The following is a 20,758-nucleotide window of genomic DNA, read 5'->3' as shown; positions in this document are numbered from 1 at the left end:
AGTTAGCGCATTATGTTAATAGCTATTTTTACATATATTTTTACCTAAAGCACAAATTTATATTTTAGTAATACAGATTACTTAATTAGTAGGTAGTACCTACCTAACCTACATAATTCAAATCCAAAAGTATATTGAAATAAATTTATTTCTCAAACATCAAAGATATAACCAATCTAACACGTTGTATAAAATACACGCCATAGAAACGTAAAGTACATATTAATGTTCGCTTTAGTAGAATCTTTGAAATATAGCAACAATCTTACTTTGTATGTGTCAAATTTTCACAACTTGGCTGTAGTTCGAAATGTTTACATCACCGCTCAGTGCTTTCTTTTGCAGATTCTGAAATAAAGATATATAAAGATATAATTACAGTGACATAAATTAATATAAGATTACAAGTATCAGTTTCTGTTTTATTTCATGTTTAAAAAATATTTAGCATTAAGGCATTTTTAACCCCCCACGCAAAATTTAAATAAAAGAGTTATCGCTATATAAAGATTGACCGCTATGCGTGTGTGTCTGTCTGGTTGTCTGTCTGTGGCACCGTAGCTCACAAGTGAACATGTTTTATCAAAATCGATTCATCTGTTTGTGTGTTGGGGGTTTTTAATATATTAAATTTAATGATATAACACTGTAGGATAGTATTTAAATGGTATCTCAAATAATTGTATGTTTATAGTGATTAAGTATTACTTTAGTTACTTTGGTAAGTCATATTCATACATAAAACAAGTGCGAGAGCAGGAAATTTACAACCAGAGTTACAGTTTTAAATACTGAAGCGAAACGAGTGTTTTAAACGACTACACGTTAATTTTTTCGGCATGAAAATTATTACTTGCAAACCATTTACCTTTTTAAAAATGTTTGCCATCAGCAAATTAGTTTTCTTAATATTCTCCTTTTTAGCCTCTTCCTTCTTTTGTACTACTTCAGGCAGCGATTTGTATATCTTCTCAGAATGTTTTTTCATTTCTCTTTCGCTCATAATTTTCTGTTGCAGTGCTGAAAAATACATACATGAAATTATTAACACGTTGTTATTGTAAGCATCAAAATGAGTAAAACAAAACTTTGTCACAGAATAAGTAATAGTATTATCATACAGAACGGACACGCCCGCCCCGCCCCGATTCGAATTACCTCGACCGCGACAGGCCGCGACATGAATGTGTGCGTAAGTCGCTCTACTGAGAACATGTCAGGATTCCGTCAGAAACTCAATGACGCGTGTACAGACGTGTCGCGCACACATATAAACGCAAATCATTTTTGATGTATGACGTGTCCGCCCTGTGACTTTGTTAAGCTCGGAAGATAACATCGTGTTTTAAAGGTAGCAAAATTTCAAGTTGGCGTATTGTGATGTGATCTCATTCATAGATGTTTATGTACAAAGTAGGTATACCCTACTCTGACTAACTCTAAATGACTTTAGTTAGTTAAGCGTGCAAACCATGGTAAAATAATCTATACATCTTATAAAACAAAGTCCCCCCGCTGCGTCTGGTATATATGTATGTTTGTTCGCGATAAACTCAAAAACTACTGAACGGATTTTCATGCGGTTTTCACCTATCAATAGAGTGATTCTTGAGGAAGGTTTAGGTCTATAATTTGTTAAGGGTGCAAAGCCGGGGCGGGTCGCTAGTAGTAAATAAGTTAAACTTACGCCGTGTACGTCTTAAGCCAAGTTGCTTCGCTAGATATATTAACTCGTCATCATTCAATGTCGGCAAGGACCCCAGTCCCACCAGTTGTTCTCGCAGTTCTGAGCGTTCCTTGGCTCTGCAAAATATAAAAAAAATATAATGAATTATAGCATTTCATCATATTGAGAACATTGAACAAGATGGCTTCTACCTAACGCTACTTTTGCGCATAAAAGATAGTTCAACGACTAGACTAGAGTATCTTTTGTTATGAACCATAAATAGGCTTCTGGCATTTCCGAAATGTAAAAGCATAGTATTTAACCTTTTCGACGCCGTGTCAAACACAAAAGCTGTCTCTCAGACGCCACGTCATCGAAGTGTCTTAACTGAAATTGAACTTTATGCATATGCACCTAGGTCTATGTTGCTCTGTGGTCTATGACCGATTAATACGTCTGGCGTTGGACCTGCGGTGCGTATATATCGGTCATTGGCGTCCAAAAGGTTAAGTCGGCATGTGATTAATCTGCTGGAATGTCTATAAAGACGTTTTATTCACAAATTAGAGTTTTTTTATACTTAAACAACAGTGAAATGTTTATTTCAAGAATAAGCTTAATAATATGTTTAACTGACAAGGAAGAGGACATATGACAAGGAAAATAAGGTGAGAACTTACCAATACCTGTTACACAATTCCAAGCCCTCTAAAACAATCTTTATTTTTATTTAACCACTATTAAATTTAGGTACATATTTAAATGGGATCAATATACTGACCAAAGAATTATTAGTAGAACAGGTGCAGAGTCTAAACTCATCTGACTTACGCTAGACCGGGCCCGGCCCGGGCCGAGGCGTCAGACACGTCATTTTGTATGAAGGCTGATCAGTGATCACGTGGTGCTTTCCATAGAAAACGAAGCGCCGGAAGCTCCGGCCCAGCCCCGCCCCGGTCTAGCGTGAGTTATCCTTAAATCGTGCCTTATATTTCGCAGATTAGGTAGATATCGCTGTACGCTCCGTACATTTTGCGCTAGCTTCGAAAAATTGACGTTGACGATTCCGGATACCGGGTCCGGTACCACAAAACGGTGCTGCTGTATTGCGCCATCTAGTTTAGCTCTCAAACTCGGGGGCATGATTTATCCTTAGACTTCTACTTATTCTATTATCAATAACTCTTTGAATCTAACTAAAGTGATACTGTATTACATTATTTTCAAAACTAGGTACGCAGAAAAGTGGCAATTACACTTCGTCGTTCGCCGCATGCTGCATGCGGCGACCGCAAAATTGTAAAGAACACGTTAGTCGGTCGCATTCGGCGATCGACAGCTACCAACGCTTATAAGGTGACCGAAGCAGTGTAAATACGACATCTGTCCGCCTTATTAGGTCACCGACAGCGGCGACCGCAGATCATTTGATAAAGTAAAACCTCTATGCAAATGTACTCATTATATCGTTGGCATTGGCCACTTATATTTGAAGTTGTCACAAATAACAAACGTCAGACGTGCATGCTTATATTATTATATAAATAAAATTCGGCCACCGCATTAGGCGGACAGACTAGTGTAAAGACGACGTTCGTTGAACGAATCCATTCAAGAGTCATGCGGTCGCCGTAGTAGGCGGACAGACTAATGTGAAGACGACGTTTGTTGGCCTAAGTAGTTTAAAATGAATTCGGCGACCGCATTAGGTGAACGACGCAGTGTAATTGCCGCTTTAACGAATCAAATACCTTCACAATACATGTCTGTTTGCCTGGTGCAACCCGTGCAATTTGGGGTATGAACTATGACCATATTCATACGAGGGGCGACAGGCTGGATTTCATTTCTGAAGTAAGAAATATTGGTAAGTTCTTGGGCTATTTACAATTTCTAAATACAATACTCATGGACTTACCTAGACTCGCTTGTCATCCTTATACAACTTTGACGGGTTTCGCATCTGTCCACAAAGTCAGGTCGATTTTTCTCCAAGTAATCCCTGACAGTACACGCATTTGCTATTTTTACGTCATCCGTACTAGAAATTCCGCACTCATTGGGCCAGCTTTGAGACCTGCCTTTAGGTTCAAAGCGTGTATCACAATACGGCAACTTCTGCTCTATTTTAGCACACGCTTCTTTAAACGGCACGTTCGCATGTTTATATTTGGGGACTCTCACTATAACATTCTGCAATGGGCGATATCTTTCAAAAACTGCTTCCTCACTTATTAAACTATCTGATGTCTGAACAATTAAATTATATGCGACACATTTCTTTTTAGTTTTTTCGGTGGATTTAGTTCTATGACATCTGCATCTATGATGTCTGTAGTGGGACTTTTCACGTCTACAATGATCGCAACTTACCGTTGTTGTGCTGGACGCTTGACATTTCTTACAAGCTTGGCAACGCTTTTGATATTTCTCGCATTCCTTCTTAATCTTATGTACAAGTTTAGTCGTAGGAGAGTCAGTAGAACAACACGGTGGGTCTGTAGAAACCGGAATATCTGAGGAATCGTCACAGTGATGAGCGTATAAAGATTTTACTCGTCTTACGGTAGACTGCACGCATTTATTGACGAATTTCTTTGCGTCTTGTCTTTTGTTCCTTTCTTTGTCCCATGTACCAGTTTTATGACTGCAATCCTTGCATTCTGAAGTACCAACGCAGCCGCAACTTCTATCGCACGTGCTTCGTAGTTTTTTGGGTGAGTTACATCTGCTTCGTTGTTTAGATTTCGATAAATCGTCACGTTCTGATAGACTACTGTACGTACAACGTTTGTCAATGGCTTCTGGTTTTCGAGGTGAAGTGCTTCTACTTTGTTTTTTGAGCTTAGATTCTTTAGCACCGCCAGTTCTACATTTAGGCTGGGATTCGACACATTCGTTGCAGTCTGATAAGCCATCACATCCACACCCTTTTTCACAAGTTTCAGTTTTCCTTGGTGAAGTGCACCTCTCTTGTTTTTTAGGCTTCACGGATACTTTTCTACATTTTCCAATCCCATATCTTGGGGATTGGGATTCAACACATTCGCTGCACTCTGCTGTGCCATCACATCCACACCCTCTGTCACAGGTTTCTGATTTCTTAGGTGATGTACATCTATCAACTTTTCTAGGTTTTCTGGATACTTTTCCAAATTCTCCAGTTGGATATTTTGGAGAATGGCAATCAACGCAGTCATTGCACTCTGATGAAATATCGCATCCACTACTTTTATCGCAGGTTCTCTTTGTTTTCTTTGGTGAACCGCATCGTTCTTGAGGCTTTTTAGGTTTTTCTGACTCTCTGCAGGGGCTTTTACGTTTTGGAGAATGGGGAGCCATACCATCCATACAATCCTTACATTCCGAGGAACCGTCGCAACCGCAACCTTTATCGCAAGTAGTTTTTGTTACCCTTGGTGAACTGCCCTTAGATTCCTGTACTTTACGTCTCGCAGACTCCATATCACTTCTACTGCTGCCGCCATGTTTATGAGAGTCAGGATCTTCACAATCTTTGCATTCTGAGGAGCCATCACACCCACAACCCATTTCGCAAGTTTTTACATCATTTGGTGGAATACCACTATCTTTTGTGGATTTTAAAGAATCATATGCACAAGATTTCTTATCCTCAGGTTTGTGTGTAGCCTCTTCTATTCTATAGGCTTCTTGACCAGAATGCTTTGGTTCGACTACTGTAGAGCAGGGCGCATTTTTTTGGCTTGCTTCAATTTTTAAATTCCTTCCTGACCCCGGTGACTTTCCGCCAGCGCTACCCGAATGCTTTTTTAAAGATGGGCCCGTACAGTCATTGCATTCGGAGGTACCGTCACAACCACATCCTTTGTCGCAGGTAAATTTGACGGGTGCTTGCTCCATTATACGAAAACTATTACCTGGGTTGGCCACGTCACTTGCGTCGCTAAAACGTCTACTTTCTCTACTTCCGCGACCCTCTGTTTTCATATTTCTCTCATAAGTGTTGCTTTTTTGCGGGTATACAGCAGCTAAAACCGGGATGTTACCACTTCTTTCCTTGTTTCTCTCTGCATCTGTACGAAAATCGTTAGCACCTTCTAACTGGGAACTTTGTTCCTTTGAACACTGAACTCCCTTGGGTCTTTGTGAAAACTCTTGGTCCCCATCACCACTATCATCAGTATCCAAAAGATAACTTAATGCAGTTATGATTTCTTTAAAACATTTCTTCTTACTACGCTTGTCCGTATCTCTTTTCGAATACCGTTTAGTAATATCCTTAATCGCTTCTAAGATAAGATCTTTTGGTTTTCCTTCGTCGGTGAGAGTATCACAGCCCTTAAGCTCCTTTAACTTCTGCCACTCAGCTGAATATTTATTTTTAGAAGTGTTAAAACTATGGAATCTTTCTCCAGTACTGGATTTTGAGCTTTCGGACACACTATTTTGACTGGTTGTGCTCTTAATCGATTGAGGTTGCGATCCGCCATCACCCATAGATTTTGATTGCTTATTTGATGCAAAATCTTGATTGGTTTGTGTCCTAAGAAAAGGTTGAGTTTCTTTGTCCATGGTGAAGATGGTTTCTGTTTGAACACCGGAACTTGCTCCAAGATTCCCCGTATCGGTGTAAGAACGTAAGAGAGGTTTCTTTTCATTGATTTGAACCTTTTTTGGGTAAGTACTGCGACCAGCAATCCCGGAATCAGTTAAAATACCAAAATTATTATTTCTCTGTATCTCATCTTCTTTTTCGGTATTATAATTGCTGGGTACCGGGTCTCGAGGTGATAAATATTTTTCTTGATTCGTTTTTGGTCTATAATCGGGTTTTTTTACAATGTTATGTTCGGCTTGCAAAGGTTCAGAATGTTCATCTGCAATTGAAATACCTTTTAGACTAGGTTTTCTTTTATCTGTGATCATTTCCAATTTACCAAGCGTAATTTCGTTACCCGGCATTACTTTTGGTACTTGTTCGTTTTGGACTTTTAGTGCATTTCCACCTATGCTCAATTTTAGCATCATATTAGTTCCTTGTATAGGAATTACTACATTATCTGCAATATTTTCAGGCTGATTTATAAATGTTTTGTGGCAACCAACACAACTTTGAATAACATTCTCTTCCACAGGTTTCTGATCTATCAAAGGTGCCATTTGGTTTAAATCTTCAATAAGATTATCTTGTTCTCCTCTATCATTGCGACGCATGTTATCCTTCGACGATTTGCAGGTATATGAATTGCAGTCTTTTTCATTTGAACATCGACATTCTGAACTAGTCTTGGAAACTTTTCTATATAGCTCGTTAATCAGTTTTACACATTCTGCACTATCTATGATATTTAAGTCTGACTCTGAGGGGTCTGAAATTTTCGGATGCACACTAAGTTTAGTTTGTAAACATCTTGTGCATTTAGCTATGGGTTTATGTGTTACTCCATGTTTACTAGAAGACTCAGTATTTATATCATCTTTTAATGATGAACTAGCAGAATGTACTCCACACAATTGTTGATTAGTTCCACAGGTTTTAGATATAAGTACTGGCTTTGTGATAGGGCACTTATATACCTCAACTTCATCAGGACTATGGTGACAAGTTCGTGTGTTTTCAGTGCAGAAGCAAACATATTTTTCTTCTTGAGCAAATTTAGGTAGATTACATGACATTGGTTTATCATGAACATTTATATTTACTTGAACTGAGCTGTCTGTTACAGCAGGTCTATTTCCAGATCCAGCATTTCTTTGCCAGTTATTAGGCTCTTCTCTTGGTGAATTCACATTGTTTTTCTGCATTCTAATTTTAGCATTACATGTCCGGTCTTGCATATCAGAATTACCAGAAGACAAAGTAAATACAGAATGACTTCTTTGTTTTCTAGGTACTCTTTGTCTAACAATGTCGAAATTTGAACTCCCTCCTTCTAATATACTTGCATCGCCTGAACCATCATCATAGTTGTTTCTAGTCAGATCTTTAATTAGATCCTTTAAATTACTATTTTTATTTATATCAAGGCGCACCTCAGGCACTTTTTTTACAGGTTCAGTCCTAACAAGTTTCTGTTTCAAAAACAATTCCTTGTCTCGCAAATGCTGTTTATAAGCCTCTTCTTTTTTAAGCGCACTAATATATTTTTTATAAAGTTCTTGTGATGATGTTGTAGCGAATACTGTATCGGAGGATGTTACATCTTTTGCTGAATTGTTAGATAGGTCAGTTTCGGTAGTAGTTGATGACACTATTTTTGATAAATAAGATGTCACAGGTTTGTCAATTTCTACTACAGATGGCAAATTAGGTGCGCTTTGAGAAGTGGAGGCTACATTTCGAGGATCAAATTTACTTGATCTAAGTATTGACTTTTTGGGTTTTGAATGTACTACTTTAACTTCAGTGTTATCTGCTTCTGAAGTACTGGTTGTTGGAGTTTTTTTACTAGTCAAACTCAAAACAGATAAAAATTCGGGTGTACTTTCACTCTCTCCATAGTTTGATTTTAGAAGTCTATGAATTATTTCTGTCACAAGCTTCTTTTTCAAGTTAGAATCATATTTATCTTTCAATGTTGATTTGAGAACATTTAAAGTCTTATCAAGGTCTTTGCTGAAAGAATATTTTGATTCTTTGCTTGAATCAGTAGTATGAACTGCACTTGATTCAAGGCTTGATTTGTTGCCCACATTATTATTGTTAGTGTTAGATCTGTTTGAATCTTGCTTTCTTAATTGATTTTGATTATACATGTGTCCTGGCATGTATTCAAAACTTTCAGCTTCAGACACTTGTTCACCACTTTTGTCTTTCTCAGCTACGACTTGTTTTCTTCTAATAAGTTTCTGTTTACTTTTCAGTTTTGTTCTTGTTTTCCTCATTTCCTTCCGCCTTTGCTTCCGTCGCAGTGTGTTTAAGCCTATTAGAATTGGAACTTTAGGTGCAGAAGTAGAAGCTCTCTCTAAACAATCATTTGAGCTTTTATCTTTTTCGTTTGATCTCAGTAAAGATGTTTGTATTTCTTTATCAAACTTTACTCCTATGTTCATTTCAGTGTCAACCTTTTTTTCCGGTGAAATAGAAATATCTTTTTTCACATTGTCAATAGTCATGCCACCATCTTTTTGCAAATTGACGGAAAATTGTTTTGTCAAATTAACATTGATTGGTTGAATATTTTCCATATTATGTGGTACATTTACTTCAACAAAATCCACATCTTTTCTTGAAATTGATATGGTTTTCTTCCCCAGTCCCATTTTGGTTTTCGGATTACTGTCATTTGGGTCTACTGGAGTGGAATGGGCAGTAGGTATTCCTAAGTCACTATTTTGTTTATAATCAAGTGTAAAGTGTTGTTTTTGTGCCAGAACTTCCCTTTCTAGAGTGCTTAAACTTGAAGCAGATGTTTTCTTGTCACTTTCATTGCCATAGCCAACATCTGCCAAAGAATCCCACTCTAGCTTCCGCTGTGAGGTTATACTACTTGTCGGTGATAATGGCTTGTTCATGGAGGTGTCTAAAGTTGCATCAGCAGCTGAAATCGATAATTGAATATTTGAGCTAGAAACAACTATAGGTTAACTGGTCTCAAACATATTTGTGTTGAATTGTTTTTAATTGTATTCAAATTTATACAATACACGAGTGGTTTTGTGAGCTATAGACCTCGCGAATATAGCTTAAGGGCTCATTTAGACGGGGCGAGAACTCGTATGCGAGTTTGATTACATTGCGTCGTTTGATCGGTCGGCCGAATTGATGTAACCTCAATGGTCCGCAAAGTAACTAAAATCGTATGCGAGTTCGCGCGCCTAACCGTTCTAAATTAGCCCTTAAACTGATGCGCCGTGTTAGGGACAGCCCCAGCAGCCTTCTGAACACTGTTATTGACAATTTACAGTGTCAAATGTGCTCAAATGGAACGATATGCACATGGACCATAATAGAGGTGCTGTTAAGCTAATTTAGTTATTTAAGTTATTTAAGAAATAGTTTTAGTTTAATTTAATTTGTAATGTATGGATCTTGTTATCTGAATTAAATATATATAAATAAATAAACTGAATAAATGTATGGCTCCGCCATTCTCATAACTTTTCATAGACTAAATCAACAAAAAAATTACAATACTGAGAAACTTGAAAATCTACTTACATTTTTGTGAATGATTGTCATCAACAGATTCATCTCCAGAAGGTGAAACGGCTGGTAAGACATCCGTGATGATTGGTGGGGACTCCGACTCGTCATTGGATAGTGATACCCGTTTCTGAAATTTTATGACATTATTCTATAAAGTTTTTGAATAAAGCTTCTTCTAATTTATAAATTAACAAGATAATTTTTATTATTAGAGCAAGAATCACTTAAATCTGAATTGTAAAAACTGTTTGATTATTTTTATTACAAATGTAAGAGTGGAATTAAAGTGGCATTGGGTTCCTTGAAACCTGAAATCTAAGAACACCACTAAAGCAGATACGCTTTCCAGATAAATGTTTGACCCTCTTGCTATCTCTATTATTATTATTATTATTATTATAGCCTTTTCTTCCATACTCCTTCTTTTAGTTTATCTATGTTTATCTTAGTTGTTTTGTTTGTTTGTATGGATCCCTCTCTGGGTGAAGGCCTCCTCCAGTTTCTTCCAACTTTCTCTATCTTCTCCTGTCTCCATCCAATGTTTTCCGGCTATTTGGGTAATGTCTTCAAACCAGCGTTTCTTCGGCTTGCCGCGGGGGCGTTTTCCGTGTGGTCCCTTCCATTTTGTAGTTTGTATGGTCCATCTTTTATCTGTCATGCGGGCTATATGGCCAGCCCAGTTCCACTTAAGCTTGAGAGCATGGGTAAGAGCGTCGGTTACCTTGGTTTTTTCTCTGATTCTTGTGTGTCTTATTTTGTATATTTTCCGCAGCCCCATCATACTTCTCTCCATAGCTCTCTGCGTAGTTCTTATTTTCTCCTTCACTTTGTTAGTGTATACCCATGTTTGTGAGCCATAGACTAGGCATGGTAGGAGACAGGTGTCACTCACCACTTTTTTTAATGTCATGCTGTAGTCTCCCTTCAGAACTTCTTTCAGAGACCAGTACTTCTTCCAGGTTATAGTTGATCTTCTATTGACCTCTTCTTCGTTGCTGGTTTTGGAGAATGAAACCTGTTTACCTAAATATATATAGTTATTTACATACTCTATTGTCTCGTTACCAATGATTATAGGCTTTTCATAACTGTTGGTCATCACTTTTGTTTTATTAGTGTTCATTTCAAGTCCTACTTTGCTGCTTTGTTCAGTTAGTGTTCTCATCATGGTTTCGAGGCTTGTGGCAGTTTCTGAAAATAGCACTATGTCGTCAGCGAATCTTAGATGACTTAGATATTGATCATTTATCCTTATTCCATTATTTTCCCAGCCGAGCTTCCGGAAGATTCCTTCTAGCACTGCTATGAAGAGTTTAGGTGAGAGTGGGTCACCTTGCCGCACACCCCGTTCTATTTTTATTGCTTGCCCTCTTCTGTCTAACTTTACTCTGCTGGTGTTGTTTTTATATATGTTCTTAAGAATGTTGATATATTTTGTGTTAACCTGAGCTAGTTCTAGAGCTTCCCATATAGCGTTATGGCTAATAGTGTCAAAAGCTTTGCTGTAATCTATGAAGCCTATGTATAGTGGTTTGTTAAACTCTTTGTATTTTTCAAGTACTTGTTCCAATGTATGTATATGATCGACAGTGCTGTATCCGGAGCGAAAGCCTGCTTGTTCTACGGCTTGGGCCTTGTCGATGACTTGTGTTATTCGCTTGAGAATAATTGATGTAAAGAGTTTGTATGTGCTTGCTAGAAGGCTAATCGGTCTGTAGTTTTCTATGTTTAGTGGATCTCCTTTCTTGTATATTAGAGTGATGTCCGAGTTTCCCCACTGTTTTGGTATATCACCTGTGTTTAGTATTAAGTTAAATAGCTTTGTTAGGTAGTTAATTAGAACTGGTGCTCCGATTTTGATGGCTTCGTTGGGGATAGAATCTGGACCTGGACTTTTCTCACTCTTTAGGTTTTTTATTTGGTTGTATACTTCTTTCTCTTCTATGTTTAGTTCTTCACTAGTAAAAGTGTTTTCATAGTTTTGTTCTTCTAGATTCTTCTGTTTCTTATATAGATTTTGGTAGAAGGATGTTGCCGAGTCTATTACATCGTCTCTTGATCTTGTTTCGGTATGGCCTTTATTTAATTTGTGTATCCAAGTTTTATGAGTGTTCAGTTCTTTTAGTGCACGTTTAGTACTTCTAAACTTTTCCAAATTTTTAGTTATTATGTTTTTTCTGTGGTTACTATAGTCTTTTTTGATTGACTTCCTGACTTCTTTGTGTAGTGCGCTGAGCTCATTCTTTATTTGTCTATTTTTGTTCTTAATTAGAGTCAAATCTCTTCTTTTTTGTATTAAGTTCTTTGTGTGGTTACTGAATATTCCATTTTCCTTTGCTATTTTGGTTTTTTCTTCTATTTTTAGACTTGTTTTAATGGCAGTTTCAAGCATGTTGTAGTAGGGTTGGACATATTTGGGTTCCATTTCATAATCTAAGTTAGTTTCTAAGTTTCTCATGTAAGTTTGTATTTCCTTGTCCGTTTTTGGAGTTTTTACTGGTGTTTGGAATTTTTTCCTGCTTAATTTCTGATTAGAAAGTTTGACTGTTGCTCTAACTGCTCTGTGGTCGCTAGGAAATACAATGTTGTTTAGCACTTCTATGTTGGTTATTTGGATTGGTTTGTTGGAGAGGATGTGGTCGATTTCGTTCCTAGTTTTGGAGTCTGGAGATTCCCATGTCCATCTTTTGCTATCTTTTTTCTTGAAGAAGGTATTCATTAGGCACAGTTTGTGTTCAAAAGCATGTTCTATGAGTCTCTCACCTCTTCTATTCCGATCTCCATAGCCATAGCGACCCATTATTGAGTTTTCATCTTCTCTTGGTCTCCCGATCTTCGCGTTGAAATCTCCTATTACCAGAGTGATTCCTTTTGTCAGTGTGTGGGCTCTTCTCAGGTCACTGTAGAAAAGTTCTATATCATCTTCACTTGAGCTGCTTGTAGGAGCATAAGTTTGGATGATTGATATATTTGTACTATCAAATTTGAGTTCTAATAAGGCCACTCTTTCTGATATTCCTGTAAAGTTGACTAAGTTTGCTTTTAAGTGCTTTTTTATTAGGAATCCTACTCCATGGTGACCGTTGGTTTGTCCCATGTAGCAGAAAATGTACTCTTGGTATTCTTCTATTTGGCATCCTAGCCTTCTGGTTTCAGCCAATCCTAGTACGTCAAACTTTATGTTTCTTAAGGCATATGTCAGTTCTATTAACCTTTCCTCGGATGCTAGGGATCGTACGTTGTATGTACATATTCTTAGTTCCATTGTCTTGTTGTTATTGTTGGTACATTTTTTATTTAAAACTGGAGGGGCTATCTCTATTACACACACATAATTCTATTGCTGTCCTGCCCATGATGCGAATGGTTGTCAATGTCACAGTGCGAGTTTGAGAGCAATATAATCACAGACAAGACATCCTCTAGACTGAGTATAGTAGCGCTACCCCCTCTGCCACAAATATATGGTAGTTTTCCTCCATCTTCGAGTCAAAGTGTCTTTGTGTGACGTCCATGTCTTTGAATGGACCAATCATAGCACGGGGACTTGCTCACCTCGTCCCCCGCACCGCAGTATTTTTGACAGCATCGGTTTCATGAAATAATTGCTCTAAACTCCGTCTAGAGGATTCCTAGTCTATGAATATAATTATGTGCGTGCAATAAAGAGAGGTCAATATACGAATATCTATATGGGAAGTGTCTCTTCTTTATGAAGATCAGTAGTAAGTCAGTCAGTTCAGATTGTGGTGTAATAATTATGCATACAACAGAGTTGAGATCTAGAGAGTAAATTATATACTAGAAAATGGATAGGTCCCACTCACTCAAATCAGCCTAGATCATTAGTAACCTCAAAAGGGTTAAAGTGGCAGTTTAAACATACAATTGTATGCATAATATGTATTACTATGACGAAGAACACAAGATGTAAGGCCTCATATAAAGAAATTAGGTAACTAGGGTTTTTTTTGTCTACTGACAAAATCTACTCCAATAGTACTAAAATAACATAAGTCTACATGCAATAATTACTTACCTCGGTGTCAGATCGTTCTGGAATGGAGCATTTAATCGAAATCCTGCAAATTTCGTTTGAAGATTCACTCTTCTTTTCACCCGAGTCTGACGTATCACTTTGTTCCTTCATTCTTCGCCAAAATAAACTCCTCGGATCCCTAATATCGCTCTGGGCCGTTGTCAGAGAAAAATATTGCTCTAAATCCCTTTTCCTGCCAAACTTTTTATAATAGTCAAGAACCACTGAGTTCACAGCAGATCGTGGTCTTTCATCCGAATCGTTCAACAATTTTAATAAACCTGCGTTACTTCCACTAGCAGCTTCATCTTCCATTATTCCAATAAATACTTTCGGAAATGTTGTCCAGAACAAATTTTAACAAACAACCAAACCATCGCAATTTACTTGTAAACGTAAACGGTTTCCCAACACATTTTAAAAAACTTGACGTCTTCTATAAACAAAACAAAACAATGCAAGCTTGTTTCAATGTTGCCAGGACGTTTTTAAAGATATCTCAAAATTGCACTTACACGAAAGTACAGCAAGTACAGTCAGCCACAATATTATAGTTTGTCAAAGGACTGTCTCATTTCAAACATAAACAGAGAGAATCATACTATCTTTGTCTTACACTAGTACTAGCCCCCAAAATAAAAGGATGAGTATAGATTTTTGTTCTTATTTACTGACAAATTTGATTTGACCAACTATAGTTAAGTACGGATAAGACCACGCCACGCGTCAAAGGATCTACAATCATTATTAGCCTTATATGTAAATAATATGTATAATTTTAGATTAAATTAGTATATGCTTCCCTATGTGGAACAATGTTGCTGTGCCCTAACAGGGCGTCACATGAACAGCTTATATTTAAGAACACCTGTACCTGCTATGTGATATGCAATAAACGATTTCAATTTCAATTTCAATTACAATACTCTAATAGCTTTACACAAAATCTTTTTATAACAGTAAGTAGTCACTATAACTAAATCTTTATTTGTAAAAGTACCTAATTGTTTATTCCACTATCCACTAGGTAGGTGCTATTGATGCTGGCCTTGAAAGGTGAAAAGAAGTTAGCACTTTCAACACAATAAGTACACCTTATTTGTATTCAAATTCAAAATATTTATTTCCTTAAAAACTTTTTGGCAATATCATTAAGGTAGATAATTTCTATTAGGTAAATAAATACCTGTATCAGGAAATCCCGCTCCTCTATAACATTTCGTCTAGTTCATAGTTAAGGTCTAATCTAAAGTAAACTAAGTTATATACCTATAGATATATTAACAAATTAAATTAATAAAAATTAATTATTACAGGATTTGTATGTTTATTGGCAAGTTATTAGAAACCTTGATTGTAACAACTAACCATTAATGTTCTGTCTCGCTTTCTCATTGTATATGTAGGTATCATATTTAATTTTAAAGAGCGTTTTCGACTTATAATTTCTTTTACCAGCATTCGTGATACCGGTGCCTTACCTGCGATTTACAACGTGGTGACGGTGACGTCCAATAATGATGTACAATTAACATGATTTTAAAAGGAACTAAGCAGTAAAAAAATATACGAAAAAATGAGTATAATTTATAACATGGTCACCCTACATTGGGGTTGCCATGTACATTGTCAAGAAGCTGTTCAAGTATTATTTTAAAACGCTAAAAATAATGTAAAATATTTTAATCTGGTAACACTAGAAATACGGTAAATTCAGAAATTGTTTTTTTTTGGCGGGAACTCAAACAAGGAACTTTGAAATTTTTCGCTCCAAGTTTTAAAATTCTTAAATAATTGTGTAAATAAGTTAAATTTGTATATATTAGTGTTGATTCTGTACATAACTTTTCTGCAGATAGTTTTTAGCAATGACTGGTAACGGGGGGGGCGGGGATAACCCGCCCACCTCTCACAAGCGCTCCAAAGGCGGTGGCGATGGTCTCCAGGACGATGGCGGCGGCGGTGAGCGGTCTAATGAACAATACTTACCGTATTTTAAACCTAATTATAAAAGACTATTTCCGGAAAACTCGTTAACAACTGAGTTTAAAGTGTTTGTGGAACACATTGACTCCAAGGACAGGCTAGGGAATAAAAGCCCTATTTATTTAAACCATATATTTACTACTGGCATAAAAGGTGTGACGGCAATTCAGAGAGTAAATGCAAATAAAATTGCAGTATCTTTTAAACAGTATAACACGGCAAATAACTTTCTAAACAACTCTGCGTTTTTAGAACAACACAAAATGAAGGCATACATAAGCGCAACGCAAATTGAGAAGATTGGCATTATAAGATTTGTTCCAGCTAACATTTCAAACAAAGATCTATACAGTAAACTAAGCTCCGTTTACGAAATTATATCTGTACGACGCTTCACAAAGAAAGTAGGACAAGATCGCGTTCCACTGCAAACAGTCAGCATAACATTCTTATCCAATGTATTACCAGACAATGTGCAATATGATCTATTTTCCTATAGAGTATTCGATTATATTCCACCACTTCAACAATGTTTCAAATGTTTCAAGTTTAACCACTCTGCTAGAGTGTGCAATGGCAAGCAAAGATGTTCTATATGTTCAGGTGAACACTTTTACAAAGAATGTACTAATCCAAATGAGATCTCCTGCGTTAATTGCAGTGGTCCTCATCTGGCTATATCAAAAGAATGTCCAATTAAGATTAAAAAACTATTAGAAAAGAAAAACAAGATTACTTATGCAAGCCTAGCACAAACTAAAACACACACTGACAATGAATATCCATCCTTGCCATTGACAAAACACCAAAACAAGCCATTGCCAAAACCTGTAAATAAAAATGTAAATAATGTAAATAAAAATGTAAATAACAAACCTGTATCACAGGTTGTAAATCAGGTTCAGCCTATGGACCTCAAAGCCCAGATCCTCGGTGATAAAAATGTACTAATGGCCCTGGTACAGACACTGATCGAGCTGGGCAACAATCCTGATCCGGTGCCGATCACCACGGCATCCATAAAAGATAGGCTTATTAAAAATTTGTCTTCATAATGGACTTAAGTCCCTCTGGAGATTCTCAGTTACGTATTGCGCAGTTTAATATTCAAAGTGCCAATAGTAAAAAGCCTTTATTAATTAAATTTTTGAAAGATAAAAACATTGATATATGTTTACTCAATGAAACTTGGTTTAAAGAACATCCCAATTTTAAAATTCCTGGTTATAATCTTCACTACAGACTGTCTAAAAATCCTCACAATGGTGTTGCAATTTTAATTAAACCATACTTGAAATACAATACTTTAAATACAACCTTTTATGAGGACATACAAACTATAGCTGTTTCTGTATCTACCGAACGCGGTAACTTAACTGTTCTATGCGTCTACTGTCCTCCCTCTAATGGTCACATTAGATTGAAGAGGCTGCGCAATGCTATCCGAGACCTCCCTAAACCTATCTTTATTGGCGGAGATTTTAATGCTCATCATATTGCATTTGGTTGCTTATCAACAAAGGGTCGTGGTAAAGATCTATATGATGTTATTGATGAGTGTGATTTGTGTATCCTAAATGATGGTAGTTTTACTACAGTGAACCGCCCTAGAATTAACCCTTCAGCTATTGACGTCAGCCTTACTAGTGATTGCTTGGCACCTCTTTGTGAATGGTCTGTACATGACGATTGTATGGGTAGCTACCATTTCCCCACTATAACCGTAATATCTTTGACAGCTGAAAAATATCAATTCAATGCTCCTGTGGATAAATTTTTGTACAAAAGAACTGATTGGCGCAAATATAATGAACTCTCTAAGAGCATATTTGAGGATTTCTCAGTAAATGTTAATGACCCACTTGCCACTTATACAGAATTTTGCAATCGCCTTGATGCCCTTATGCATAAAATTATCCCAAAGTTTACCAAATCTACTCATTTTGCTAGCAGACCTCCTACACCTTGGTGGAACGAGATCTGTGAGCAAAGTGTTATTGCATCCTATAATGCTTTGAAACTGTATAAAAGAGATCCTACCATAGAAAATTATATAAGTTATAAAAAATTAGACGCATTGAAAAAAAGAACTATTTCAGAACAAAAGAAAATTGGTTGGAATAATTTATGCCATTCTTTTAACAGAACTACCCCTATGAGCAAGATTTGGAATATGATTAAAATGTTTAAAGGTGTCAAGTCCAATATTAGATCATACAAGGACGAATTCATCACTCCATTTTTAGATAAGTTATCAGATAATAGTAATTTAAAAGATACTAGTACCCTACCTACCTACTTTAACATTAATAATAACAATAGCAATTCAAAGTTTTTAATGGAACCATTTACATGGCATGAATTCATAACTAGTCTACGATCCAGACGTAACACAAGTCCAGGTTTAGATAATTTTCCTTATATTGTAATCAAAGAGCTTCATGTATCTGCCCAGAAGTTATTTCTTGATGTTCTTAATATATTATGGCTTAATTTAATTATTCCTGAATCCTGGAAATCACAGTGTGTTATTCCAATACTTAAACCAGATAAATCTCCAGAACAGGCTAGTTCCTATCGCCCAATCTCCTTGTCATCTTGTCTTGGTAAATTATTTGAAAACATGATTAAAGTCCGTTTAGATTGGTTTGTGGAGGCTAATGGTATCATTCCATATTTGCAGTACGGCTTTCGTCGAGGGCGAAGTTGCGCTGATAGTTTCATTTCACTCATCTCCGACCTGAAAATGTCAAATAATTTAAAGTCACACACTGTTTGTGTTTTCCTTGATGTTCAAGGAGCGTTTGATAATGTTGACCCAACTATCCTAGTCAATATTATGTCCGATGTTGGTATCCCTGGCCGACTATGTCAGTGGATATATAATTTTTTAATCAATAGAACCTTATTTGTAAAATTTAATAATATTTTACATGGGCCTCGATCAACTTCTAAAGGCACTATGCAAGGTGCCACACTTTCACCATTATTGTACAATTTGTACACATGTGAAATTTGTAAATATGTTGATACTAGTAATGTAAGTATTCTCCAATTCGCAGATGACATTGTTTTGTACAGTAGTAACCATAATTTGCAGATTGCCATAAATAACATAAATAGAGCTTTAGATCAATTAGGTGTGTATTATAACAATAGATTAAGTTTAAATATAAATGCCACAAAAAGCAGCTTAATGATTTTTGGTGATGATGATCCAACTTGCAATATTATGTACAGTGGGGAGTCTATTGATAGAGTAAGATCCAAAAAATTCTTGGGTGTCATCATTGATCAAAAGCTGACCTTTGAAGAACATGTGAAATATATTTCTAAAAACAGTTTAAAAGGTATAAATGTGTTAAGATGTTTAGCTGGTGTCTCTTGGGGTGCTGATCCCAAGATTCTATCTGTTTTATATAAAGCTATAGTTAGGAGTCATTTTGATTATAGTGCTATGGCATATGTAAATAGTCCACATGCAAAAAAATTGGATATTCTGCAGAACAGGGCTCTGAGAATTATATCTGGAGCAATGTGCTCAACTCCAATAAGGGCCATGGAAGTTGAGACACATATAATGCCACTTATCTTAAGACGCCTAATGCTTGCTGAAAGATATTGCCTCAAGTTATTATATTCTAATAATACAAAATTAATAAACAAGATTTTACCTCATAGAGTTAATGTGTCTGGTTCCTTGGCAACTGGAGAGGGTCTTCTTCTTGGCAACTCTCCAATGTTGTTTCACATTTTTCTGGAAATTGAAAATAACTGTAGTAAAATTAGAAAGCAACATCCTTGGCCATGTTATTCCTCACACTACAGAAGCATTATGCAACCAATTAAAATACTAGACTCTGTTAAAATTAATGTAGACATGTTACAATTCCTTTCGGATAATAATTACTACACTATTTATACTGATGGAAGCAAAGGTGTGGATTATGTGCGTAGTACAATTTATGATCCTCAATGTAAATTTTCTCAGAGCTTTCTTCTGCAGAAAGTATGTACCATATTTACTGCAGAGGCATATGCAGTCTATCAGGCCCTTCTGCGAATTGGTAATGTAGATAATTGTAAATATTTTCTAATAATAAGTGATTCTTTAAGTTTGCTTCAAGGTTTGGAACATTTGAAAATTCATTTTAAAACTAATTTTATTTTATATGCGATTAAAGAATTGTTATTTAAGTGTCATCTTAAAGGAGTAGAAGTTTCATTTATGTGGGTTCCTTCTCACAAAGGAATCACTGGCAATGAAACAGCAGACAATGTTGCCTTCAAAGGCATAAATGCACTCGACGTTAGCGAGGCAATGTATATTCCTATGTCCGATTACTTGTCTTGTATAAATCTATCTGTAAATATGTTATGGGAACAAATGTGGAGTACAGATCAAGACCAAGGAAAAGGAAGATGGTACGGAAGCATTCAGGAAAATCTGCCTACAAGACCATGGTATAATAACCTGCAAAAAGCCAGTCGAGATTTTATCACTACTATAAACCGGTTGCGCTACGGACACAATGCTGCACCATCACACCTTGCCAGACTTGGATTGATACAAAACAATATCTGTACTTTCTGTGAAGCTGAAGAAGGAACCGTTAACCACCTTATATTTAAGTGTCAGAAGTTTCTTATTGACAGATTAGTGCTTGCCAGTGAACTAAATGAAGTGTTTAAAAATAATAGTGATTTTTCCTCCCGCCCGCCGCCGCTTAATAATCTACTAAAAGACAGTCAAACATATCAACCAATATACAAATACATTAAAAACACAGTGTTAAAACTTTAATAGTAGTGCAGTGTAATTAAAATAAAGACTTGGCTTAAAGGTCTCGTAACCAGGCCATAAAATCCAAAAAAAAAAAAAAATTCAGAAATTGACAGTGACAGATAATTTGACATATGGGCGGCTGTTTTA

At 36.4% G+C, this 20,758-nt stretch overlaps 1 protein-coding gene across 3 annotated transcripts; it reads right to left on the bottom strand.

The window, feature by feature from the left end:
• Window positions 1-130: 130 nt before the first annotated feature.
• On the bottom strand, window positions 131-14,282 carry LOC134656766 (uncharacterized). Of its 3 annotated transcripts, XM_063512289.1 has the most exons (7): window positions 13,840-14,282; window positions 9,813-9,927; window positions 4,043-9,192; window positions 3,588-3,862; window positions 1,688-1,803; window positions 869-1,020; window positions 131-348 (listed from the first exon to the last, which is right to left on the bottom strand). In XM_063512289.1, the coding sequence occupies exons 1-7, from the start codon at window positions 14,152-14,154 to the stop codon at window positions 280-282; spliced, it is 6,192 nt and encodes a 2,063-aa protein (XP_063368359.1). In that variant the 5' UTR covers window positions 14,155-14,282; the 3' UTR covers window positions 131-279. The 3 variants fall into 3 exon arrangements, 2 of the variants coding, with proteins under 2 accessions (XP_063368359.1, XP_063368358.1); XM_063512288.1 differs by having other exon boundaries at window positions 3,588-9,192; XR_010097557.1 differs by lacking the exon at window positions 131-348 and adding an exon at window positions 3,421-3,518 and having other exon boundaries at window positions 933-1,020; window positions 3,588-9,192.
• Between the last annotated feature and the right edge of the window lie 6,476 nt (window positions 14,283-20,758).

Source organism: Cydia amplana, chromosome 19 (assembly GCF_948474715.1).
Source record: "Cydia amplana chromosome 19, ilCydAmpl1.1, whole genome shotgun sequence".
NCBI lineage: Eukaryota > Metazoa > Arthropoda > Insecta > Lepidoptera > Tortricidae > Cydia > Cydia amplana.
The sequence above is the reverse complement of the archived record's forward strand: the minus strand, read 5'-3'. Positions and strand labels throughout refer to the sequence as shown.

Excerpts from the sequence above, each read along its gene's own strand:
- LOC134656766 (XM_063512288.1), bottom strand. The coding sequence starts at position 14,154 with ATGGAAGATGAAGCTGCTAGTGGAAGTAACGCAGGTTTATTAAAATTG. Across the intron at positions 9,928-13,839 it reads CAGAACGATCTGACACCGAG|AAACGGGTATCACTATCCAA; the intron begins GTAAGTAATTAT and ends ATAAAATTTCAG. Across the intron at positions 349-868 it reads TGGCAAACATTTTTAAAAAG|AATCTGCAAAAGAAAGCACT; the intron begins GTAAATGGTTTG and ends TCTTTATTTCAG.